Here is a 22025-nt window from a genome sequence, read left to right as displayed (position 1 = left end):
CCGCCATCTCTCTATCTCTCTCTCTGTCTCCCGCCATCTCTCTATCTCTCTCTCTGTCTCCCGCCATCTCTCTATCTCTCTCTCTGTCTCCCGCCATCTCTCTATCTCTCTCTCTGTCTCCCGCCATCTCTCTATCTCTCTCTGTCTCCCGCCATCTCTCTATCTCTCTCTCTGTCTCCCGCCATCTCTCTATCTCTCTCTCTGTCTCCCGCCATCTCTCTATCTCTCTCTCTGTCTCCCGCCATCTCTCTATCTCTCTCTCTGTCTCCCGCCATCTCTCTATCTCTCTCTCTGTCTCCCGCCATCTCTCTATCTCTCTCTCTGTCTCCCGCCATCTCTCTATCTCTCTCTCTGTCTCCTGCCATCTCTCTATCTCTCTCTCTGTCTCCTGCCATCTCTCTATCTCTCTCTCTGTCTCCTGCCATCTCTCTATCTCTCTCTCTGTCTCCTGCCATCTCTCTATCTCTCTCTCTGTCTCCTGCCATCTCTCTATCTCTCTCTCTGTCTCCTGCCATCTCTCTATCTCTCTCTCTGTCTCCTGCCATCTCTCTATCTCTCTCTCTGTCTCCTGCCATCTCTCTATCTTTCTCTCTCTCTCTCTGTCTCTTGCCATCTCTCTATCTTTCTCTCTCTCTCTGTCTCTTGCCATCTCTCTATCTCTCTCTCTGTCTCCTGCCATCTCTCTATCTCTCTCTCTCTCTGTCTCCTGCCATCTCTCTATCTCTCTCTCTGCCTCCTGCCATCTCTCTCTCTCTCTCTCTGTCTCCTGCCATCTCTCTATCTCTCTCTCTCTGTCTCCTGCCATCTCTCTCTCTCTCTCTCTCTCTCTCTCTGTCTCCTGCCATCTCTCTCTCTCTCTCTCTCTCTCTGTCTCCTGCCATCTCTCTCTCTCTCTCTCTCTCTCTCTCTCTGTCTCCTGCCATCTCTCTATCTCTCTCTCTGTCTCCTGCCATCTCTCTATCTCTCTCTCTGTCTCCTGCCATCTCTCTATCTCTCTCTCTCTCTCTGTCTCCTGCCATCTCTCTATCTCTCTCTCTCTGTCTCCTGCCATCTCTCTATCTCTCTCTCTCTGTCTCCTGCCATCTCTCTATCTCTCTCTCTCTGTCTCCTGCCATCTCTCTATCTCTCTCTCTCTGTCTCCTGCCATCTCTCTATCTCTCTCTCTCTGTCTCCTGCCATCTCTCTATCTCTCTCTCTGTCTCCTGCCATCTCTCTCTCTCTCTGTCTCCTGCCATCTCTCTATCTCTCTCTCTGTGTCTCCTGCCATCTCTTTATCTCTCTCTCTGTGTCTCCTGCCATCTCTTTATCTCTCTCTCTCTGTCTCCTGCCATCTCTTTATCTCTCTCTCTCTCTCTGTCTCCTGCCATCTCTGTCTCTCTCTCTCTCTCTCTCTCTGTCTCCTGCCATCTCTCTATCTCTCTCTTTCTCTGTCTCCTGCCATCTCTCTATCTCTCTCTTTCTCTGTCTCCTGCCATCTCTCTATCTCTCTCTCTCTCTCTCTCTCTCTCTCTCTCTCTCTCTCTGTCTCCTGCCATCTCTCTATCTCTCTCTCTCTCTCTCTCTGTCTCCTGCCATCTCTCTCTCTCTCTGTCTCCTGCCATCTCTCTATCTCTCTCTCTGTCTCCTGCCATCTCTCTATCTCTCTCTCTGTCTCCTGCCATCTCTCTATCTCTCTCTCTGTCTCCTGCCATCTCTCTCTATATATATCCCTTTTTTTTATTTTTTATTTTTTTTTTTCAAGAAAATTATCGTTTAAATAAAATGAATTTAATCCGAAAAGATTACAATTTATACACATAAAAAAATTGACTGGTAAATATTTGATCAAAAAAGAAAAAATATATACTAGCAGGAAGACTTAACGTTGCTCGGGATTAAATGATGATCACACGCTCATAATTTTCATCATTACTGAAATCCGTGAAACCACCCATTTTTCAATCAAATCGATTCATTTCCTGTAGAGGACTTATTGTTGATTTTATAAAATCATTTGAATTAAATTTTAAAATTCAAAAGTCAAGTATCATAGTTCAATTGTGCTTTAAACAGAAACAATTATTTCCAATGCGCCCCTGTCATATCAAAGAACCTACTAATGTCGGACCTTTCGGCTTGTGTGGTAATAAAACTTCTCAAATGCATTTGTGATAGTAAGTTGTGTTAACTTTGGTTAAAATTTTCTGTTCCTTGTATCGTATTTTATCGATTATCGATACTTGTCGATGACATCCCGGTACAAAACCTATCTGAGAACGCTGCAAGGCACATAATGTACCTTTGTGTGAAATTTCATAAAAATCGGCCTAGCCGTTTTTGTGTCCATAGAGAACGAGCGCGCGCGCACACACAAAGTTCCTTTTCTATAATAGTATATATATACACAGGCTTCTTCAGAAATATTTGTATTCAAAATTGGGAATAACTAAACCTTTTCTTTTATTTATTATTTTATTTAGTTTCATTTGTCAGTTCCGAATCCCGTTTTTATTTTATTTATTTATTTTTTTATATGCGTTAATTTTTCGTCTGACACCGTCAACACGAAAACGAAACCAGAATTACAGAGACAAAGAAAACACAATAGACGCTTGTGCAGAATAGGGAATTGTGAAATTAATGGATTTCGGGGGAAAATATATACGTACTTACGTGTCATATCGAAGTAGTAGTAGTAGTAGTTGTATAAATTCGGAATATTACGAAAAGTGAACCAGTAGATGTGCAAAATGTAGTTTTTTAGAAAAAAGTCACCTTTAATAACACTCTAACATTTGTATCTTGAAATAGTGTAATGTTAAATTGATCGGTTGCAGTTACTTCCCCTCGACTTGTACTCGGGGTGCCTGCACGTGAATTTTTTTTTTTTTAGCAGGAGGTGCGCAATCTCCAACCACACCTCTCCTGAGTCGACTGTTAAATACCAGTGGCAAGTGAAGTGTATATACAGGACGACTGGAAACAAATGCCGAGATGAGCAGAGAGCACATACAGCGCCGAGAATTCCTAAATGGTCTCCCATCTAGTACTAACCAGGCTCAACGTTATTTCGGTGATCCGACAAGAACCGGTGTGTCAACGCAATTATGCCGTGTGTGTATATATATAGTAGATGGCTTTTTGTATGTGTGGAACGATCTCTACCAAACTACTTTGTCAATTTTTGATCTACCGACTTGAAAATTAATATATACTGGATTTGGACCTGTGGAATAAATTTGATTCACTTTTTAGCTGGTAAAATAGCTGCTAAGGAGTAAAAATTGTAACTGGGCAACGGTAAATCAACTAAGTGCTCAGCTACATGTATTGATATACATTTATACGTTCAAATATATTAATTTGTACAGTTTTGATGTGATCTTAGCTCAGATGGTTGTAAATACTGCTGGAAAGTAAATGTTTTGGTTTCGAGTCTTGCTGATGGCACCCAAGTCATTTTTTTTTTTTTTTTTCAACTTTTGAAATCAGTACTATATATTAGGTATGATACATAATAATCTATATATTAGGTATGATACATAATAATCTATATATTAGGTATGATACATAATAATCTATATATTAGGTATGATACATAATAATCTATATATTAGGTATGATACATAATAATCTATATATTAGGTATGATACATAATAATCTATATATTAGGTATGATACATAATAATCTATATATTAGGTATGATACATAATAATCTATATATTAGGTATGATACATAATAATCTATATATTAGGTATGATACATAATAATCTATATATTAGGTATGATACATAATAATCTATAGAAAATTGGCTCTATCATAATAAATATGAAATCTGCATAAATTAAATTATCATATTTGAGCGTATTTTACGACCGGGGCAACACTTGGCAACCTGCTAGAACGATTTTTCTGCAACATCAAATTTTGCTTATGTCTACAGGCTCTCCTCTCCCTTCATCCCACCTCCAAAGGCCTTTAGAAATCTCTATATTTTTTATGTTGTGCCTGAGCGGGAATGTTGGGTGGGGGTCTTACTTTTGGTTTTTATTTCCTATATTTGTTTTAGGGGGTGAAGGTCATGTTTTTGTTGGGTTATTTTACTTTTTAAGCAAAAAATAAAAACATTTGAGGTGTGTCAGCGTTGAGGTTTTACTTTATAATTAAGTGGCTACATTTATTCCTCCTCGTCGGTATCGGATTCTTTAGAAGAGAAAAAGTTGGTTCTTTGAAGTAACAGAGGCGCAAGACAAAATTTTCGTAGTGCTAGACTTTTGTCTTTAAACTTTAATTCAAGGTAGATAGTATTGTTTTTTCTTTTTTTTTTTTTTTCTCCAGTCTAAAGGGTTCAGGATCATTTTCCCCATTTCAAAGGATTATTACGAGGCAAACACGTGACAGTATTTTATTTATCCAATTATGATAGGTAGAAAAATGGCCGACTTGTATGTACGTCTCTGTTATGGGGTTAAATGGTAATAAACGAAAGGGACACATGATTTTTAGGAAACGAACATGTATTCACATATATTACAGGCAAAGACAGGTTAAGAATACCATTCCTTAGCTGTGGGCGCTTGCACATGACCTGCTTGGCTGCGTGCCAATTTCTGACTGCCGGGCACCGGTACTCGATACCGGAAGTGACATCACGAGATAGTCCATTAATACCACGGAGGGGCGTCTCAAACAGTCTACTTGCTATTTAAAACTTGAAAGTAAATCGTATGTTTTTATATAGCATTGTTGAGCTTAAGGAACAAATTCAAGCTGCCATTAAGTTATATATTTTTTGTTTCTCTGAAAGGTACAAAAAGAACACATAAGAAAAAACAAACAAGTTAGGCACAAGGCCACTGACAAATTGGGAAGAGTGGGTCTATGGTCATCCTAGTCACTGTACTTTTTCTTGATCTATGCTAGTCCTAGCTAGGGTTATCTTTCACCACAATATCACAAACACCCTGGAGATCATCCTTAAGATTTCCTGAATCAGATCGATTTTTATTTTTATCATTCAAACGCTACCGTGTTTGAATTATATGGTTAAGTGGCAGTTTTAGTCATTTCGAAATTCTTTCAAGCTTCACCGCTCACTCATTTTTCGACCAAATTCCAAACAATTATTACAGTTTATAGATCACCTTCTCAGCTACATTATGAAAAAAAAAATCTCAATTTTCGTTCAGTAAAACAAGTTATGAATTTACTGGTGTTCAAAATCATAAAAAAAGCGTAAGGTGAGCAATGTTTTTTATGATTGGTTTTCATAGCAACCACGCGGCTTCGGCGACTACTGTTGCTATCAATTCATCAATGTTGCGAAAAGAGAAGTAACAAATGAAAGAGAAAAATTAAAGAATGAAAGGGAGGTAATTGGGGAAATATTATTGAAAGCAGACGAGTGCCGTACATTGTTATTACATATATGTGTTATGTTTATGGGGACAAAAAAAAATAAGACCGAGATTAAACAAAGAACAAGTGATTTTACTGGAAGCCTGGAAAAATCATGGATTACAATAGAAAAATGCGAGCATGAAAAGTAATATGGTTAAGCTTAAACATGGAAAAGTAAAGGACTAGTTCTTAAAACTGGAAAAGAAAAGAACAAGATATTCTAGTAAAAAAATATAATAAACTTATAACTTAAAATATTGCAGCATTAAGAATTATTTTTAATTCAATTTATAACAGTGAATTAGTTATACAGTTTCAGTTTTCATGATTTCATTTGAGGTCTCTTTGTGTTTTACATAGTGATGGAACGATTCCAATATTTTTACCGATTCCGATTCTTTATGAATCTCTAAATATTTAACTATAAAATCATTATTTCGTCCCGATTACCGTAAAAAAACACATCTTAAATATGCATATATTTTCTCAAAAAAAAAAAAAAACATACTTGCGAGTGGGGGTAATCTATTGATTTTAGTTTTACTGGTTGTTTAAAATCAATAAATATTTATTTCATTATTACTACCAGCAGTGGAAAAACTTTTCTTAAAATCAACGTCAAATCGAATCAAAAAGATAATTAAACGTCTAGTTTTTGTCATCGGAAAAAAGGCACACATTTTTCCGATTCCGATACCCCCAAAAGTTCCGATTTTCCTGATTCCGATAACTCGTTCCAACACTGTTTTTTTTTTTTTTAGATCTATAGCAATTTCTATATGTCAGGCTTGCACTCGTAGTTTATGCTATTGTCTTTGCATTCTAAGGTTCTCCTTAATATTTCAGCTGTTTTTATTATCCGTTGTATCTTCTCGGCCATTCCTTTAATTCCAATCTCTCCAATTCTTTTTTCAGAGTTGTTCGGTATTGTTCCGAGTGCTCCTGCTGTTATTGGTGTTATCTTCACTTTCTTCATCTTCTATTAGGTGGGTGCAAAAATAATGTTTTTTCACATCTATATATATATATATCTGATAAAAACGACATTATTTTTGCACCAACCTAATATATCACTTTGAGCTCTCTAGCCAATTCCGTGTATTTGCCCCGCTTCTGTCTCCTTGATCTTCACTTTGTGGTCTGCTGAAACGGCAAAATGTACGATCTGGCAGGACTTTTCCCCTTTTGTTAACTATTATAATATCGGGTCTTCTTGCATAGATGGGTTTATCTCTTTTGTGTATCCATGTTCCATAGGTTTTTGTTACTTTTATTTTCAAAGTACTGCTGCCAGTTTGTGCTTGTGCCATTTGTTCAAGATGCATTTGTCTGCATAATTCCCGTTTACTGCTTTCTCCATTTGATCGTGTATATATTTCATATTATATCGTCATTATCCTAGTCGATCAGGCATTACCCACTATCCTAGTCGATCAGGCATTACCGAAATGCTTAAGCCCCGTGTTTTTTTTTTGTTTTTGTTTTTTTCTGCTCTTGCCGGCTCCAATCCTAAATTCTTCAAGTCACAAAAGGACATTTTGACCCGATGGGACATGAATGCAATTCATCAGCTTCTATTGTATCCGATATCATTGGAATCGGTCCTCATTGATTCGAAATCTTGGCAAATCCCCAAACGCCCTCCCCTCATCCCTTGCTCCTGCCAGACTGGTCGCTTGAGACTAATGATAACGTTTCTATTTCTCCCTGTTACCGACATTTGTGGTGCATTCAGGTCCATTGATGTCTGCGAGACGCCGCCGCATTGTTTATGATGTCCGAGATTCATTCTTTGTGATTCTCCCTTCTGTCTGAATAGCTTCTTTTTTTTTTTTTTACTCCCTTTGATCTTTCCGCGCAGATCTAAAGTCTTTTTATATCGCTTATTAGAAAATTAGAATGTTGCAAAAAAACAAAAAAAAAAAACAAAAAAAAACAGATGGCACTCAGTGTGTGTGTGTGACATCACATTTGAGTGAGTGTACTCTTAGTGCGTTTGTACGTATGCATATGTGTATTTTTGACACTTCACGCATTTTAGCTTTCTTTGGTTTTCAAGTTTGGAAAGGTCAGATTTGGGTCAAGGGGAGACAATTACGGAACTTTTACGAAAGTTTTCCGAAAACCAAAATAAACGCATTAATAGAGTAACACACCGGAAGGCATGATCGGAATATTTATTGAATTAAAAAATCTTTTGTTTTTTAATGAGCACTTTTTTTTTTATTGAAACCGTTTTCATAATAAATTAAGTTTTGAAAAAAAAAAAAAAAAAAAAAAAAAAAAAAACAACAATCAAAACAAGTTTCCAGATAAATAACTACCGAGGAGACCCGGCGTTGCCTGGGAATTAATGAAGATCAACAAATGTTTCAACCTTCCATATCTTATTGTCATCAAAATCGGTAAAATCGCCAATTTTTCAATTCTCCCCGCAGTTACTTAGTCCACAATACGTTGTAGTCTACATTGCACTGTAGAGAACCTATTAATTTTATAAAATCATTTTTATATAATGCCTTGAATTATTTTAAAATTCAAAAGTCAAGTGTCATGGTTCAGTTGTGCTGTAAACAAACTTTCATTTCGAACGCGCTACTATCATATCAAAGAGCCTACTGTTGGTTTTATATAGCGGGCCTTTCTGTTTGTGTAGTAATAAAACTTGTAAAATCCACTTGCGATGTTAGGCTGTATAAGGCGTTAACTTTAGTTAAATCGTTTGTTCCTTCTTCCATCAGATTTTTTCGATCATCGATTATCAATACTTGTCGATAAAGCATATCTAAAATCACTGCTAGGCACATAAAGTAAATTTGTGTGAAATTTAAAAAAAAAAAATTGGCCTGGTCGTTTAGGAGTTTATACGGAATGAAATACGGAATGAACACACGCAAAGTTACTTTTATATAATAGAGATTTTAAAGAGTTATAAGTGGGAGAAGATATTACTTTTTTTGGGGAGGGGATGAATAAAAACAAGGAAAATTTCATTTACAAATGCCGGAAAACACATTCTATTGGAATTTCAAAAGCAACACCGCAGATACCAGCACGCGGACTCATTCATTAATATTTTTTTTCTTCGACTTAATATGATAGCGAGGAAAAAAAAAAAGAATATAAAATTCTGACGAACTAGTGTAACTCCGAAATATATTCATTTTAAACAAATAAATACTTGATTAGTTAAAAGTAATAAAAGCGTTGTAATTCGGCTTTCAAGCGTATTTCAAATTCAATCAACGCTTCTAAGACAGAATACTACCCTGAATGAGTGTGTGTGTATATATATATATATATATATATATATATATATATATATATTATTTTTTTTTTTTTTTTTTTTTTTTTTTTTTTTTTTTTTTTTCAAAAATAAGGGAAGCCCCAATGCCAAGGGTGGAGATCCGTGAGGGTCGGTTCTATCTTAAGGCGTCTTCGACTGTCATTTTACATCTATGAGGGGTGGTTACCTGGTCGTTGGTGCACACCACTTCATAGAGTTCTAAGGGTGCCGACGTCGTCCGTGTTCTGCAGAGTTTTCTGTCTGCTTTTTGCATTGCGCCAATTCATGTCACGTGACGCTGTTGGGTACTTGCAGTGCCTTGGTGAGCATTTCGTTTGTTTCCAGTTGGTTGCCGACGTACATGCACCATACCGAGTCTGGACGTGATGAGTTACGTTGTGGACGGGGGCCTCTGCAGGATGCGGGTGTCCTTGGTTCCTTTCTGAGCTTGTCCAGCAACTCACCCCAGAGTCAACGCATCATCTGTCTTCATCTAGGTGTTAACTGACTCCTGACTTGGGGGTCACGAAATAACGATCATTTCGCAATCTTTTATGTCGGCCATATCTCTGAGCATCCAGAGCCGCACTGATGAGCTGTGAAACAGCGAAACAGTACTGTATGTGGATGACTATAATGCTCTCTATCTTGGGTTGAGCATATCGGGAAGTTATATACAAACTGCCATTAGCGTATTAAGCGACGCTCTTTGTGTAAACAAATCGAGCGGAGGCATTTGGACGATGTCAAAACATTGTTAATTCATTACCCTCACAGCAGCAGACGTATAGTGCAATGATGAGAAGCCTTGACTGATCTGGACAGTTGGGTTTTGATCCTAGCTTGACGTAGTTGCCTGTCTAGCCGCACTGATGAGCTGTGAAAAGTCACTTTGTCTGTGTGTGAGCGAGTTCATTTTTAATGGACTCCGAAATTGTTGAGCAGTTTTCTTTAAAATTTCACACAAATGTACTTGATGTTTGGAAGTGTTCTTGCATAGGTTTAGCAATTCTTTGAATCCTTTTAAAGAATTTGGGAAATTCTCTTTTATCACATATTTTTCTGTTTTTTTTTTTCCTTCTCTTTGTTTTATTTTTTCTTTTCTTTGTTTTGTTTTTTCTTTTCTGGGTGTTTTTTTTCTTTTCTTTTCTGGGTGTTTTTTTTTCTTTTCTTTTCTGGGTGTTTTTTTTTTCTTTTCTTTTCTGGGTTTTTCTTTTCTTTTCTGGGTGTTTTTTTTTCTTTTCTTTTCTGGGTGTTTTTTTTTCTTTTCTTTTCTGGGTGTTTTTTTTTCTTTTCTTTTCTGTGTGTGTTTTTTTCTTTTCTTTTCTGGGTGTTTTTTTCTTTTCTTTTCTGGGTGTTTTTTTCTTTTCTTTTCTGGGTGTTTTTTTCTTTTCTTTTCTGGGTGTTTTTTTCTTTTCTTTTCTGGGTGTTTTTTTCTTTTCTTTTCTGGGTGTTTTTTTTCTTTTCTTTTCTGGGTGTTTTTTTTTCTTTTCTTTTCTGGGTGTTTTTTTTTTCTTATCTTTTCTGTGTGTTTTTTCTTATCTTTTCTGTGTGTTTTTTCTTTTCTTTTCTGGGTGTTTTTTCTTTTCTTTTCTGTGTGTTTTTTTTCTTTTCTTTTCTGTGTGTTTTTTTTCTTTTCTTTTCTGGGTGTTTTTTTCTTTTCTTTTCTGTGTTTTTTTTTCTTTTCTTTTCTGTGTTTTTTTTTCTTTTCTTTTCTGTGTTTTTTCTTTTCTGTGTTTTTTTTTCTTTTCTTTTCTGTGTTTTTTTTCTTTTCTTTTCTATGTGTTTTTTTCTTATCTTTTCTGTGTGTTTTTTCTTATCTTTTCTGTGTGTTTTTTCTTTTCTTTTCTGTGTGTTTTTTTTTCTTTTCTGTGTTTTTTTTTCTTTTCTGTGTTTTTTTCTTTTCTGTGTCTTTTTTTTCTTTTCTTTTCTGTGTGTTTTTTTCTTTTCTTTTCTGTGTGTTTTTTTCTTTTCTTTTCTGTGTGTTTTTTTCTTTTCTTTTCTGTGTGTTTTTTTCTTTTCTTTTCTGTGTGTGTTTTTTTCTTTTCTTTTCTGTGTGTGTTTTTTTCTTTTCTTTTCTGTGTGTTTTTTTCTTTTCTTTTCTCTGTGTTTTTTTCTTTTCTTTTCTCTGTGTTTTTTTCTTTTCTTTTCTGTGTGTTTTTTTCTTTTCTTTTCTGTGTGTTTTTTCTTTTCTTTTCTGTGTGTTTTTTTCTTTTCTTTTCTGTGTGTTTTTTCTTTTCTTTTCTGTGTGTTTTTTTCTTTTCTGTGTGTTTTTTTTTCTTTTCTTTTCTGGGTGTTTTTTCTTTTCTTTTCTGGGTGTTTTTTTTTCTTTTCTTTTCTGTGTTTTTTTTCTTTTCTGTGTGTTTTTTTTTCTTTTCTGTGTGTTTTTTTTCTTTTCTGTGTGTTTTTTTTCTTTTCTGTGTGTTTTTTTTTTCTGTGTGTTTTTTTTCTTTTCTGTGTGTTTCTTTTCTTTTCTGTGTGTTTCTTTTCTTTTCTGTGTGTTTCTTTTCTTTTCTGTGTGTTTCTTTTCTTTTCTGTGTGTTTCTTTTCTTTTCTGTGTGTTTTTTTCTTTTCTGTGTGTTTTTTTTCTTTTCTTTTGTGTGTTTTCTTTTCTTTTCTGGGTGTTTTTCTTTCTTTTCTTTTCTGGGTGTTTTTTTTTCTTTTCTTTTCTGTGTGTTTTTTTTTTCTTTTCTTTTCTGGCTGTTTTTTTTCTTTTCTTTTCTGGCTGTTTTTTTTCTTTTCTTTTCTGGGTGTTTTTTTTTCTTTTCTTTTCTGTGTTTTTTTCTTTTCTGTGTTTTTTTCTTTTCTGTGTTTTTTTCTTTTCTGTGTGTTTTTTTTCTTTTCTTTTCTGTGTGTTTTTTTCTTTTCTTTGTGTGTTTTTTCTTTTCTTTGTGTGTTTTTTTCTTTTCTTTTCTGTGTGTTTTTTTTCTTTTCTTTTCTGTGTGTTTTTTTTCTTTTCTTTTCTGTGTGTTTTTTTTCTTTTCTTTTCTTTTCTGGGTGTTTTTTTCTTTTCTTTTCTGGGTGTTTTTTTTTCTTTTCTTTTCTGTGAGTTTTTTTCTTTTCTTTTCTGTGTGTTTTTTTCTTTTCTGTGTGTTTTTTTCTTTTCTGTGTGTTTTTTTCTTTTCTGTGTGTTTTTTTCTTTTCTGTGTGTTTTTTTCTTTTCTGTGTGTTTTTTTCTTTTCTTTTCTGTGTGTTTTTTTCTTTTCTTTTCTGTGTGTTTTTTTCTTTTCTTTTCTGTGTGTTTTCTTTTCTTTTCTGGGTGTTTTTTTTTCTTTTCTTTTCTGGGTGTTTCTTTTCTTTTCTGTGTGTTTCTTTTCTTTTCTGTGTGTTTCTTTTCTTTTCTGTGTGTTTCTTTTCTTTTCTGTGTGTTTCTTTTCTTTTCTGTGTGTTTCTTTTCTTTTCTGTGTGTTTTTTTCTTTTCTGTGTTTTTTTTTCTTTTCTTTTCTGTGTGTTTTCTTTTCTTTTCTGGGTGTTTTTTTTTCTTTTCTTTTCTGGGTGTTTTTTTTTCTTTTCTTTTCTGTGTGTTTTTTTTTCTTTTCTTTTCTGGGTGTTTTTTTTTCTTTTCTTTTCTGTGAGTTTTTTTTCTTTTCTTTTCTGTGAGTTTTTTTTCTTTTCTTTTCTGTGTGTTTTTTTTCTTTTCTGTGTGTTTTTTTTCTTATCTGAGTGTTTTTTCTCTTTTCTGTGTGTTTTTTTTCTTTTCTGTGTGTTTTTTTTCTTTTCTGTGTGTTTCTTTTCTTTTCTGTGTGTTTCTTTTCTTTTCTGTGTGTTTTTTTCTTTTCTGTGTGTTTTTTTTTCTTTTCTTTTCTGTGTGTTTTCTTTTCTTTTCTGGGTGTTTTTTTTTTCTTTTCTTTTCTGGGTGTTTTTTTTTCTTTTCTGTGTGTTTTTTTTCTTTTCTTTTCTGGGTGTTTTTTTTTCTTTTCTTTTCTGGGTGTTTTTTTTTTCTTTTCTTTTCTGTGTGTTTTTTTTCTTTTCTTTTCTGTGTGTTTTTTTTCTTTTCTTTTCTGGGTGTTTTTTTTTCTTTTCATTTCTGTGTGTTTTTTTTCTTTTCTTTTCTGTGTTTTTTTTTTCTTTTCTTTTCTGGGTGTTTTTTTTTCTTTATTTTCTGGATGTTTTTTCATCTGGTTATTTAAAATAATCCTGGAAAAGTTCTTGCTCAAATCCTTTTATCTTTTATTTTTTTTCTCCTCCGGTTGTTTTCCACAAAGTTTACCTAGGCATGTAAAACGGGTGGGAGCAAGCTAGGGCGTCATTGTGTAGGATTTTATAAGCAAAGGCACCTTTTGAATTCACCGGTTCCATTCCAATTTGAATATCTTCTATCCAGCCTGTTGACAACACAGCATTCCCCCAAAAAATAAAAAAAAATAAAATAAAATACCTCAAACAATCCAGCAATATATTGTCGCATATTCACAAACGCAACCACGCAATAACATAGCAGATAAATGGCAGTAATTACCCCCCCTTTCTTTACAAACTTTTCTTAAAACCCCGCCTTACCATTTTTAGCACGTGATATTCGATGGAATTCTTTAAGCTGTGCTTGTCCCTAGATTTCAATATAAACAAGGTGTTTGTTGCTCTTATTTCTTTCAGCTGTTCGAGAATGTTCGAAAAGATGTGGTTATGCGATAATTGTATTTCTCCTCTGATGAAAACAAATCGTATTTTTTTTTTTTTTTAATCGCCAAATGTTTCAATCTGTTGCGTTCCTGATATGAACAGCTTGCATAAAACCAATTCCGTACACAGCCAAAGATTTGAACACATCGAAAAATACACCCATTTGCTCTGTTCATTTAGCAATGACAGTACTATTTCAAACAGAAGAGCGAGATATAGAAAAAATGCGCTTTATAGTGATGTTGAGACTCCTCTAAAATAATATACTAACCCTGAGTTCAAATTGGAATAGACAACACACTTCCAGAAAAATATTGATTACATGACTTGCTTAACCCTATAATTAATCTTTAGTCAAAATAACCCTAACCCCTTCTCTCCAAAAATGACTAACTCTACAACGAACCCCAAGTCAGAGTAGCAATAGTTTGCAACCAAAATCTAAAACTGTGTCTATGAAATCTGTGTGCTCAGTGATTAAGCTATTATTTAAAACAGATCAAGGAAATTACTCAGGATTTAGATTTTTCGAAATACTGTTATTATCAGTGTTATTTTTACAACGTTTCAGCCGATATAACCTCCAAATTTCATATATTTTGTTGAACTCAGGAATCTGCATGGAATTTCAAATGGAACCCTTTATTTAATCCATGCGACCAGCATGCTTAACTAAACTTCACCAAACAATTTATCCGCTACACCACGGGTCCTTGTTCGTACGTAGCATAGTGGATATACTATTTGATAGACTGCAGTTGTAAAGTTACTCTTCTGGGGGTAGAAGGTTCAATTCTCGGTGAGGGTGACACTCAAAAATACAATTGCGAATTACTTAAAGCTTCTACCCAGTAATGACTGATGAAACTGGAACATGCTATCCCTGTGGATTAAAGAAAAGGTTCCATTTGGAATTCTGTGCAAATTCCAGACTTCAGCAGTAAGATGCTCGAGTTCAACATTGTATCCCTGAAGATGGTCGGAGATTACATTGACCAAAGCGTAAAAAATAACACAAGATGTGAGCAGTAGTCCAAAAAATATTCATACTACAGTAGAACCCTGAAATACAACTTAAAAAATTAGTAATAAAATACAGTACAGTATACAATACACATGCATATAATCAAATAACATTATAAATAACACTGTAATAATACCGTAATCGGAGTTCCGAAAAACATCCTATCCCATACTGTAAGCTAAAAAAAACGTATTCTAGGGTCACAGTGTTCCAGGGTTCTACTGTATTGCAAATTTAAGCATGACAGATCCAGGCAAAATTTTAGTTAAAACTTAAGCATGATTAACCAAGGCAAATACTATTTAAACTTTAAGCAAGATAGATCAAGGAAAATACTATTTAGACCGTAGGCATGACAGATCGAAGATACTATTTACAGCTTAAGCGTGACGGATCAAGTCAAATACTATTTACAGCTTAAGCGTGACGGATCAAGTCAAATACTATTTACAGCTTAAGCGTGACGGATCACGTCAAATAGTATTTAAACCTTAAGCATGACAGGTGAAAGCAAATACTATTCAAACCTTAAGCATGACAGGTAAAAGCAAATACTATTCAAACCTTAAGCATGACAGGTAAAAGCAAATACTATTTCAACCTTAAGTGTGACCGGTGAAAGCAAATACTATTTCAACCTTAAGTGTGACCGGTGAAAGCAAATACTATTTCAACCTTAAGTGTGACCGGTGAAAGCAAATACTATTTCAACCTTAAGTGTGACCGGTGAAAGCAAATACTATTTCAACCTTAAGCGTGACAGGTAAAAGCAAATGCTATTTGAAATTAGACTGACAGACAGAGCCGCGCATAAAAATGTGGACACGCGTAAAAACTTAATAACAAAAGAATATAGTTGAAAGAAAGGTCCATCCGAGTTTGACCAATATCATTTTCCTCAATGACAGGAAATATGCCTTTGAAGGCAGACATACGTTACTTCAAACCGCATTTGATTTAGTCTTTTTGTCGTCTGACTGCCGGTTCAAATTACCATTTCTACTGGTAATTCGGTCAAAATTTCTAAAATAATACTAAAAAAAAAAGATAAATAAAATGAACAACTGTTCAATGTGGCAATCTTTTTTTTTCAGCCAATCAGTTATGAGATGTATGGACGGTTTCAACCAATCAGAAACCAGTTAAAATAAAAAAATTTTTTTTTTTTTTTTAAATTGATAGCATTATGTCACGAAGTTGCTATCCCAATAACTTGTAACTTGAAACGCGAAAACACCACTCCCCAGGAGAAAAGTGTAGTATCCGGCCTTTCTCCCTATTGGCACTGATTTTGTACGAACTCTACCCACTGTCCAGCTCCTTTCCTTTCTCTTTTCTCCCGCACTTAAATCCCACTCCCACTTAGAGATAAACCTGCTCGTTTTCGGCAAACTGGAAAGCAGTGAGCGATCTATTATTTAGAAAGACTTTGTAGGGCCTTACTAACCAATCTTTGTTGTTTTTTGTTTGTTCCTGATTCCCTCGCCAACGAAATGTTATTGTAAATAATTGAATAAAACTTCTTAAAATTTTGGGTTATCTTAAGTAGGTCAGCCCCTGGAGTGAATGTGGTATTATGGTGACTGAGATATGTCTAGTTAAGAGTAGAACAGACAATTTGAGACCAAGAATGAACACACGACACTCATTTTCCCTCACGCTTTTCATTTGCCTTTTGCCTAATTTGTTCATTATGTAATATTTTTATATTTTGTGCAAATAAATATCACAGTGTAGTATATGTTCTGATACTATACTTGGTCTATTTTATCCTTCGTCAGTAGATTGAGACAGTTTTTGTTTTAATCCAAGAATTCTGGATTTTTTCATCCACATTTAAAACCAACTTGTCTAACTTTACTCTTGTGGGTTTACAAGGAAATAGGAGCAAATAACTTTACTAAACGCAAGAAAATTTTATTTTCCATCGACCTTGCTAGAAAACCGCCCTACAAAATCTGCACTAGTTTACGTTCAGAAAATGAATAATTTCTAAATTTGAGATATTATTTATCCAGCCAATGCTTATCAAGAAAATATTAGGTTGGTGCAAAAATGTTTTTTGATGTTTAACTATATACTAGCCTGGGTGCCCGGCATTGTCCGGGTGTTTGGAGGTGTGTGTTGAGCAAAAAAAAAAATTTTTTTTAAAGTGGTAGTAGGCAGACTGGCTCGAACCTGTACTGCGAAAAAGGAAAAGAACATGAAAAAAAACATGATGTCTTTTGTTGCACCCATCGCCAAACCGGAAGTGACGTAGGTTTAAATTAAGGCTAGACAATCGAAAAGAGGCGATGATTTTTGAAAATATCCGCAAAAAAAGGGATCCCTCCCTGTAGAAAAGTGTCCAGTTGAGGGTGAAGGGATTAATGAATGTTTTTGGCTAATTTTTCAAGATTTTCGCCTGAAGGGTCGAGCTTTAAAATGATACCGAACTCGTGAAAATCCATCGCCTCTGTTGAAAGTTTTCGGCATACATACATACATACATACATACATACATTTAAACAGACAGGTGAAATTTATATTATAGATTAAAAAAAAAATGACATTATTTTTGCACCAACCTAATACTAACTTTGTGAGTATTTATTTTATCGTTTTTTGTTTATTTGTTTTTTTTTAATAGTTTTATCCAGACATACAAATATACACACATACGCACTGACAACAGCCCTTTATACAATAGATAAAAAATATATATATTATTCAAGAAGTAATGATTAGTGCTATGATGACAACAAAATATTATTATCACTGTTTTGACTCTCGGGTATATATCCGACACAGTTAGACACAATTAATCAACCGAGAGTCACATTACTCTGTATACAAGCATATATAATATCAACGGATACACAATCAAGTCAAAACAATGAAAATAATATGCTGTTGTCCTATCCCTAGTAATAATCGCAAAAGGAGACACCTAGTGCTTTCTTGAAGCAGTAGCGATCAAAAGGTGAGATCTCCTGCTTTATTTATTAAACTAGTAAGCCGCTTGGCGTTGTCCAGTTGTAAAGTAAGCATATTATATTTCAATTCTTACAGAAACTGAGACCTCTGTATTTTTTTATAAAGTTTACTTGTAAGTAAAAAAATAAAGACTCTGAGACCAAAACCTAAAGACAGTGAGTCAAGTACGATAACCATTAGGCGAGCTGGACACTATCTTTCAAAAGGTGTTTTCAAAACAATTTATTCTTGACAAAATGTAAACGATATGCGCATGCACAGTTGTGAAGCAGTTGACAAGCAAATAAAAATCCGATGCCCCCCCCCAAGTTTTCAATTTTGACCACTTAGCAGCTCTTTTTTTCTGGATGAAAACTGATTGAAAATTTGTCCGCATGTCTGAATACTCTATATACCAAATTTCAAGTCTGTAAATAAAAAAATTCGTTGAATATATAGGTTGAGAAATGTCCTTACACATTCTCATTTTTTTATAGCTATATAGATTAGTTGCAGTTGCAAGGGAAGACAACTTACGCTTTACTTATTCAAGGAGTAGTGATCGCAAGAGTGACAATTTGTACTTTGTTTTTTGCTTTTTTAAATGTTTAATTTTTAGTTTATCTGAACTTTGTTTTATTTTCAACGTCTTTGATTTGAAATTTTTTTAATTATCAAAAAAAAAAAAATGATTTTAATTTGTGTACCTTTTCATTTCCCATGTCTTACAGTTCTTTTTTTTTTTTTTTTTCTAGGGACGCGTTTGAACCTGTCGATGATTATAAGGAATTACGAGGTAATCGTCGAGCAGCAAAATCCTTCTCCGACAGCAAAAACTACAATTCTTTCCAATACGATGAAGTGGAATGTCTTATAAACAAGGAATATACGGTGAAATGTCGGAAGGAAGGAAAAGAGACTTTTATACCCTTTAGTTTTATTGAACGTTATTTCGAGGTAAGAGACGCATTCGTCAGACATTCTCGATTCTTGCATCACCCATTTTTGTTTCCACAACTCGTTTTTAATTGCTCATTAACTGACTAAACTTCATCCAACAATGTAAACAGAAAACCTCCTCCTCCAATGTAAACAGAAAGCAGTAAAATTCAAAAATGTTAAAATGTATTCTAATCGGTAAATGTTGGTGCCTTACTTATGAAAAAACGGTTACTTAAACTGCAGAAGCACCTGTTAAGCCACACAAGTTCTATAATTGAATCCCCCCTTCCGCAAAAAAAAACAAAAAAAGACGAAAAACATAAAAATGTTTGGTGCTTATGTTTTTGTAAACCGCATTAAAAACTACGTAAGACAAAAAAAAAAAAAAAAAAATCCCCCCCCAACAAGTACTGTAATGCATTTTTTTTTTTTTAATTTTGTTTGAGACAATTTTTTCTTCGAATTTTAAATGGTCCGTCAATGAAAAAAAAAAAAAATTTTAATTCTGTTCTGAAAGAAAAAAGTCTTTCGGACATTACCCCCACCCCCAGTGTGAGTGCTTTTCTTCTTTTTCGTATAAGTTTAAATGTTCCACAAAAGATTCGTACGCCATGTGAAAAGGCGATTTGCTACGTGAAGGCACATTCAACAACCGTTGTTTATGTTACCGTGCTCGCACTTAGCGTAAACGGAAGCTGTAAAATGGCATAAAGTAGTTCGTGGGTTCAGGGGTTAATACCATGCAAACGGTAAATTTGCTGCGGGTTTGATTATCAGATTCGTTGTCAGCGACCTCGATTACCCCTAAAAAACAAATTAGCGTGGTCTGTGTTCTGTTGTAGCTTATCTGTATATTTACCTTAAAAACTTACCAGTGTTTTTGCAAGTACATTATAATGGCGACATTCGAAATTTTTAAGATTGAATTTCAAGGCGAACTAATAGTTTCTACTGAATTGTCACGTTAAAGTAATGAATATATCCAAGAATTACAAAACAAAGAAAAAAGGTAGGGAAAAAATTTAATAAAGAAAATATTTTCTGACGAAAATTAGCAAAAATAAAATTTTTGGCTAAAAAAAAAAGCACCAGAGATTTCCAAGGGGAAGTAAATAGCGTGTAACTATTGCCAATTTTGTTAATAAACTAGCAGACCACCCAGCGTTACCTGGTCGTAAAATATGCATAAATATAATATTTTAATCAATGCAAGATTCTTATTTATTATAAACAGAAATACTGTAGGTATTAAACGTGAGGTTAAATTCCTTAAAAAAAAAAAAAATCGAAAAGAAACTAAGCCATGTTGTTTTATTTTCTAAGCAGTTCAGTTCACTTGTAAAAAAAAAAAATACTTGAGCTGAGATCGAAACCTAAAGACAGCGAGTCAAGTACGATAACTATTTGGCCAGCTTGACATGTCTTTACAAAGTGTTTTCAAACTTAAAGAAATCTATCATGTAAACGATTCAAGCATTTGCATTCGTGAAACAGTTGACAAACAGATAAAAATGCGATGACCCCCCCCCCTCCACGCACCAATTTTTCAATTTTGGCCCCTAAGCAGCTTTTTTACTGGACTAAAACCGATTACAAAATTTTCCACGTTTGATTACTCTATATACCAAATTTCAAGTCTGCAGATAAAAAAAAATCGTTGAGTATATAGGTTGAGAAGTGTTTTCACGCGCATTCTCACTTTTATAGATTGTGCGTTTTGCCTTTTTTTAGCATGACTGAGTTACTTCATTTATGTCACGTGTTCTCAAAGAAATATGGCGAGTTTTTTTTTCTTTTCTTTTTTTTTTTTTGATAATGTAGTAATATTTAAGTACTTCTGACGTGCCAATTAAGTACAGGGTGGCCGAAAAGTCCCAGGACACTATACATGTATTTTTAATAAAACACATTATTTTTTTAATGAAACACACAGAAAACATATATTCAACAAAAAAAGAGAACTTTATTAGAAACAAAGCAGAAAACAACTAGAGTAATTTAGTGGTCTAGGGGATCAGTATGTTGGCCCTCGTTGTTCTTGCACAATTCCATTCGCCTCCAGGTTCTAACCTGAAAAAAATAAATGAAATAAATTGTTTTAACAACATTAGAATATTAAAATCAATCATATTTAATAGCATTAAAATATTAAAAATAGTGTCCTGGGACTTTTCGGCCAGTGTCCTGGGACTTTTCGGCCACCCTGTAGATATCATTTCTGAAATCGACACAACAAAATCAGATACCAGTTTTTTGTTTTAATTTTTTTAAATTGATAGTTTTCTTTTTCCGAATTTCGCTGCTATTATTATTATGATGATTATGATTATTATTATGATGATGATTATGATTATTATTATGATTATGATTACTGTTATGATTATGATTACTGTTATTATGATTATTATAATAATGATAGTGTAGTTGCCCCCCCCCCCCACATGCTTATTCATGTCATTATCATAAAGCTTTAATTTTTTAATCTTCATTAAAAAAAAAATTTCTGGTTCTGAGTTTTTGAGATGTAGATTGAAAATTCCTAATATCTTAATTCTTCGGACTATTCTCGTCTTGAGTGTTATTTTAACGTTTTGGCCGATATAACCTCCGATCTTCTCCAGGTGTATCTTGTTGAACTCGAGTGATTCTTTCAAACCCTAGCATCTGCATGGGATTTTGAGCATAATCCTTTATTTAATCCACAGGGGTAGCATGCTCTCGTTCCGTCAGCCATGGTTGGGTAGAAGACCAAAATAATATGCAATTGTATTTGGAGTGTCACCCACATTGAGGATTGAACCTTTTATCTCCAGAAGCGTATCACTTTTAACTATATTTTACGCAGCACTTTATTTGTTACATCTTACGAATTATCAATCCTTATATTTAGACAATGTTGTGTGATTTTAGTTATTGATTTTAGTTTGTTTTTTTCATAATAAATTTGGCATATTGCCACTTGGGTGTAAGGTGGGGCTACTATTTGGGATCATGTCTAACGTGGGATTGTGGGGAGTTGAGTATCAAAGTATCTGTTCACATTACATTTAAATTTCAGCAAGTCAGTAGAGTCGGAAGTGAAAAACAGCGAGGGGATTCCAAACTCGAGGGAAGAAACTATTAGAGTAGAAGGTTTTCCGTCTAGAGATCTCAACTGTGAAGGGGTGGGATTTTGCTGCTTGTTGGGATTATGTACTTCAAGAGCGCACAAGTGTGAGGAGTTCATCAGAGCAATTTCCATTAACGTACTTGTAAAACAGGCACAAGGATGCAAAATTGAAGCAATGGAAAAGAGGTTGGAGCTTCACGTATTAGATATGAGACTCCTTTTTGGGTCCTTAGAGGGAGTGGCTAGTAGTAGATGCACCACGGTATGGCAGAGTAAAAATCGACTTTATTTTATTAATATAGAAAATATTATTATTTTAATTATGAGATCAGCCTACGATTGTCTTAATCTCTTTTCTTGCAAGGATTTAAAAAGTATTTTTGTTCATAATAATTTTATTATTCGAGTAATTCTTTGATTCTCGATTGTGGATTATTGTTGAAACGTGACATATTTTTGCGATATCGATTTCTGTTTTCGTGTGGAGTCAGCATTATTTTTTTTTTTCATCTTCATTTTTCTTTTCTAAAAGGCTTTTAATCAATTGTGATTGTGTAATTCCTTTCTCCACTCATGAACCACGTTTATTTTTATTTTTTTAGTTGATTAAAAGTAATTTTTCTTAAATCCATTCCGCGCCTCTTTTTTTTTGTATCCACATCATGTGTTAGTTTTATTTTATTTTCAGTTGAGGAAGGGGGCC

General features: G+C 34.2%; 1 protein-coding gene across 3 annotated transcripts in view; it reads left to right on the top strand.

Annotated features, from left to right (window-relative positions):
* Window positions 1-22025, top strand: part of LOC145261208 (D-glucuronyl C5-epimerase-like) — a 366752-nt gene that overhangs the window by 253761 nt on the left and 90966 nt on the right. For all 3 annotated transcript variants that reach the window (XM_080119550.1, XM_080119551.1, XM_080119549.1), the window contains exon 3: window positions 18027-18228. In XM_080119550.1, coding sequence (XP_079975676.1) covers window positions 18027-18228 — 202 coding nt within the window. The remainder of the gene's footprint in view (window positions 1-18026; window positions 18229-22025) is intronic.

This window comes from Euprymna scolopes, chromosome 37, assembly GCF_053919585.1.
Source record: "Euprymna scolopes isolate OS-2025 chromosome 37, ASM5391958v1, whole genome shotgun sequence".
Lineage (NCBI taxonomy): Eukaryota > Metazoa > Mollusca > Cephalopoda > Sepiida > Sepiolidae > Euprymna > Euprymna scolopes.
Note: the sequence above shows the minus strand (reverse complement) of the source record. Positions and strands in the feature narration are given on the sequence as shown.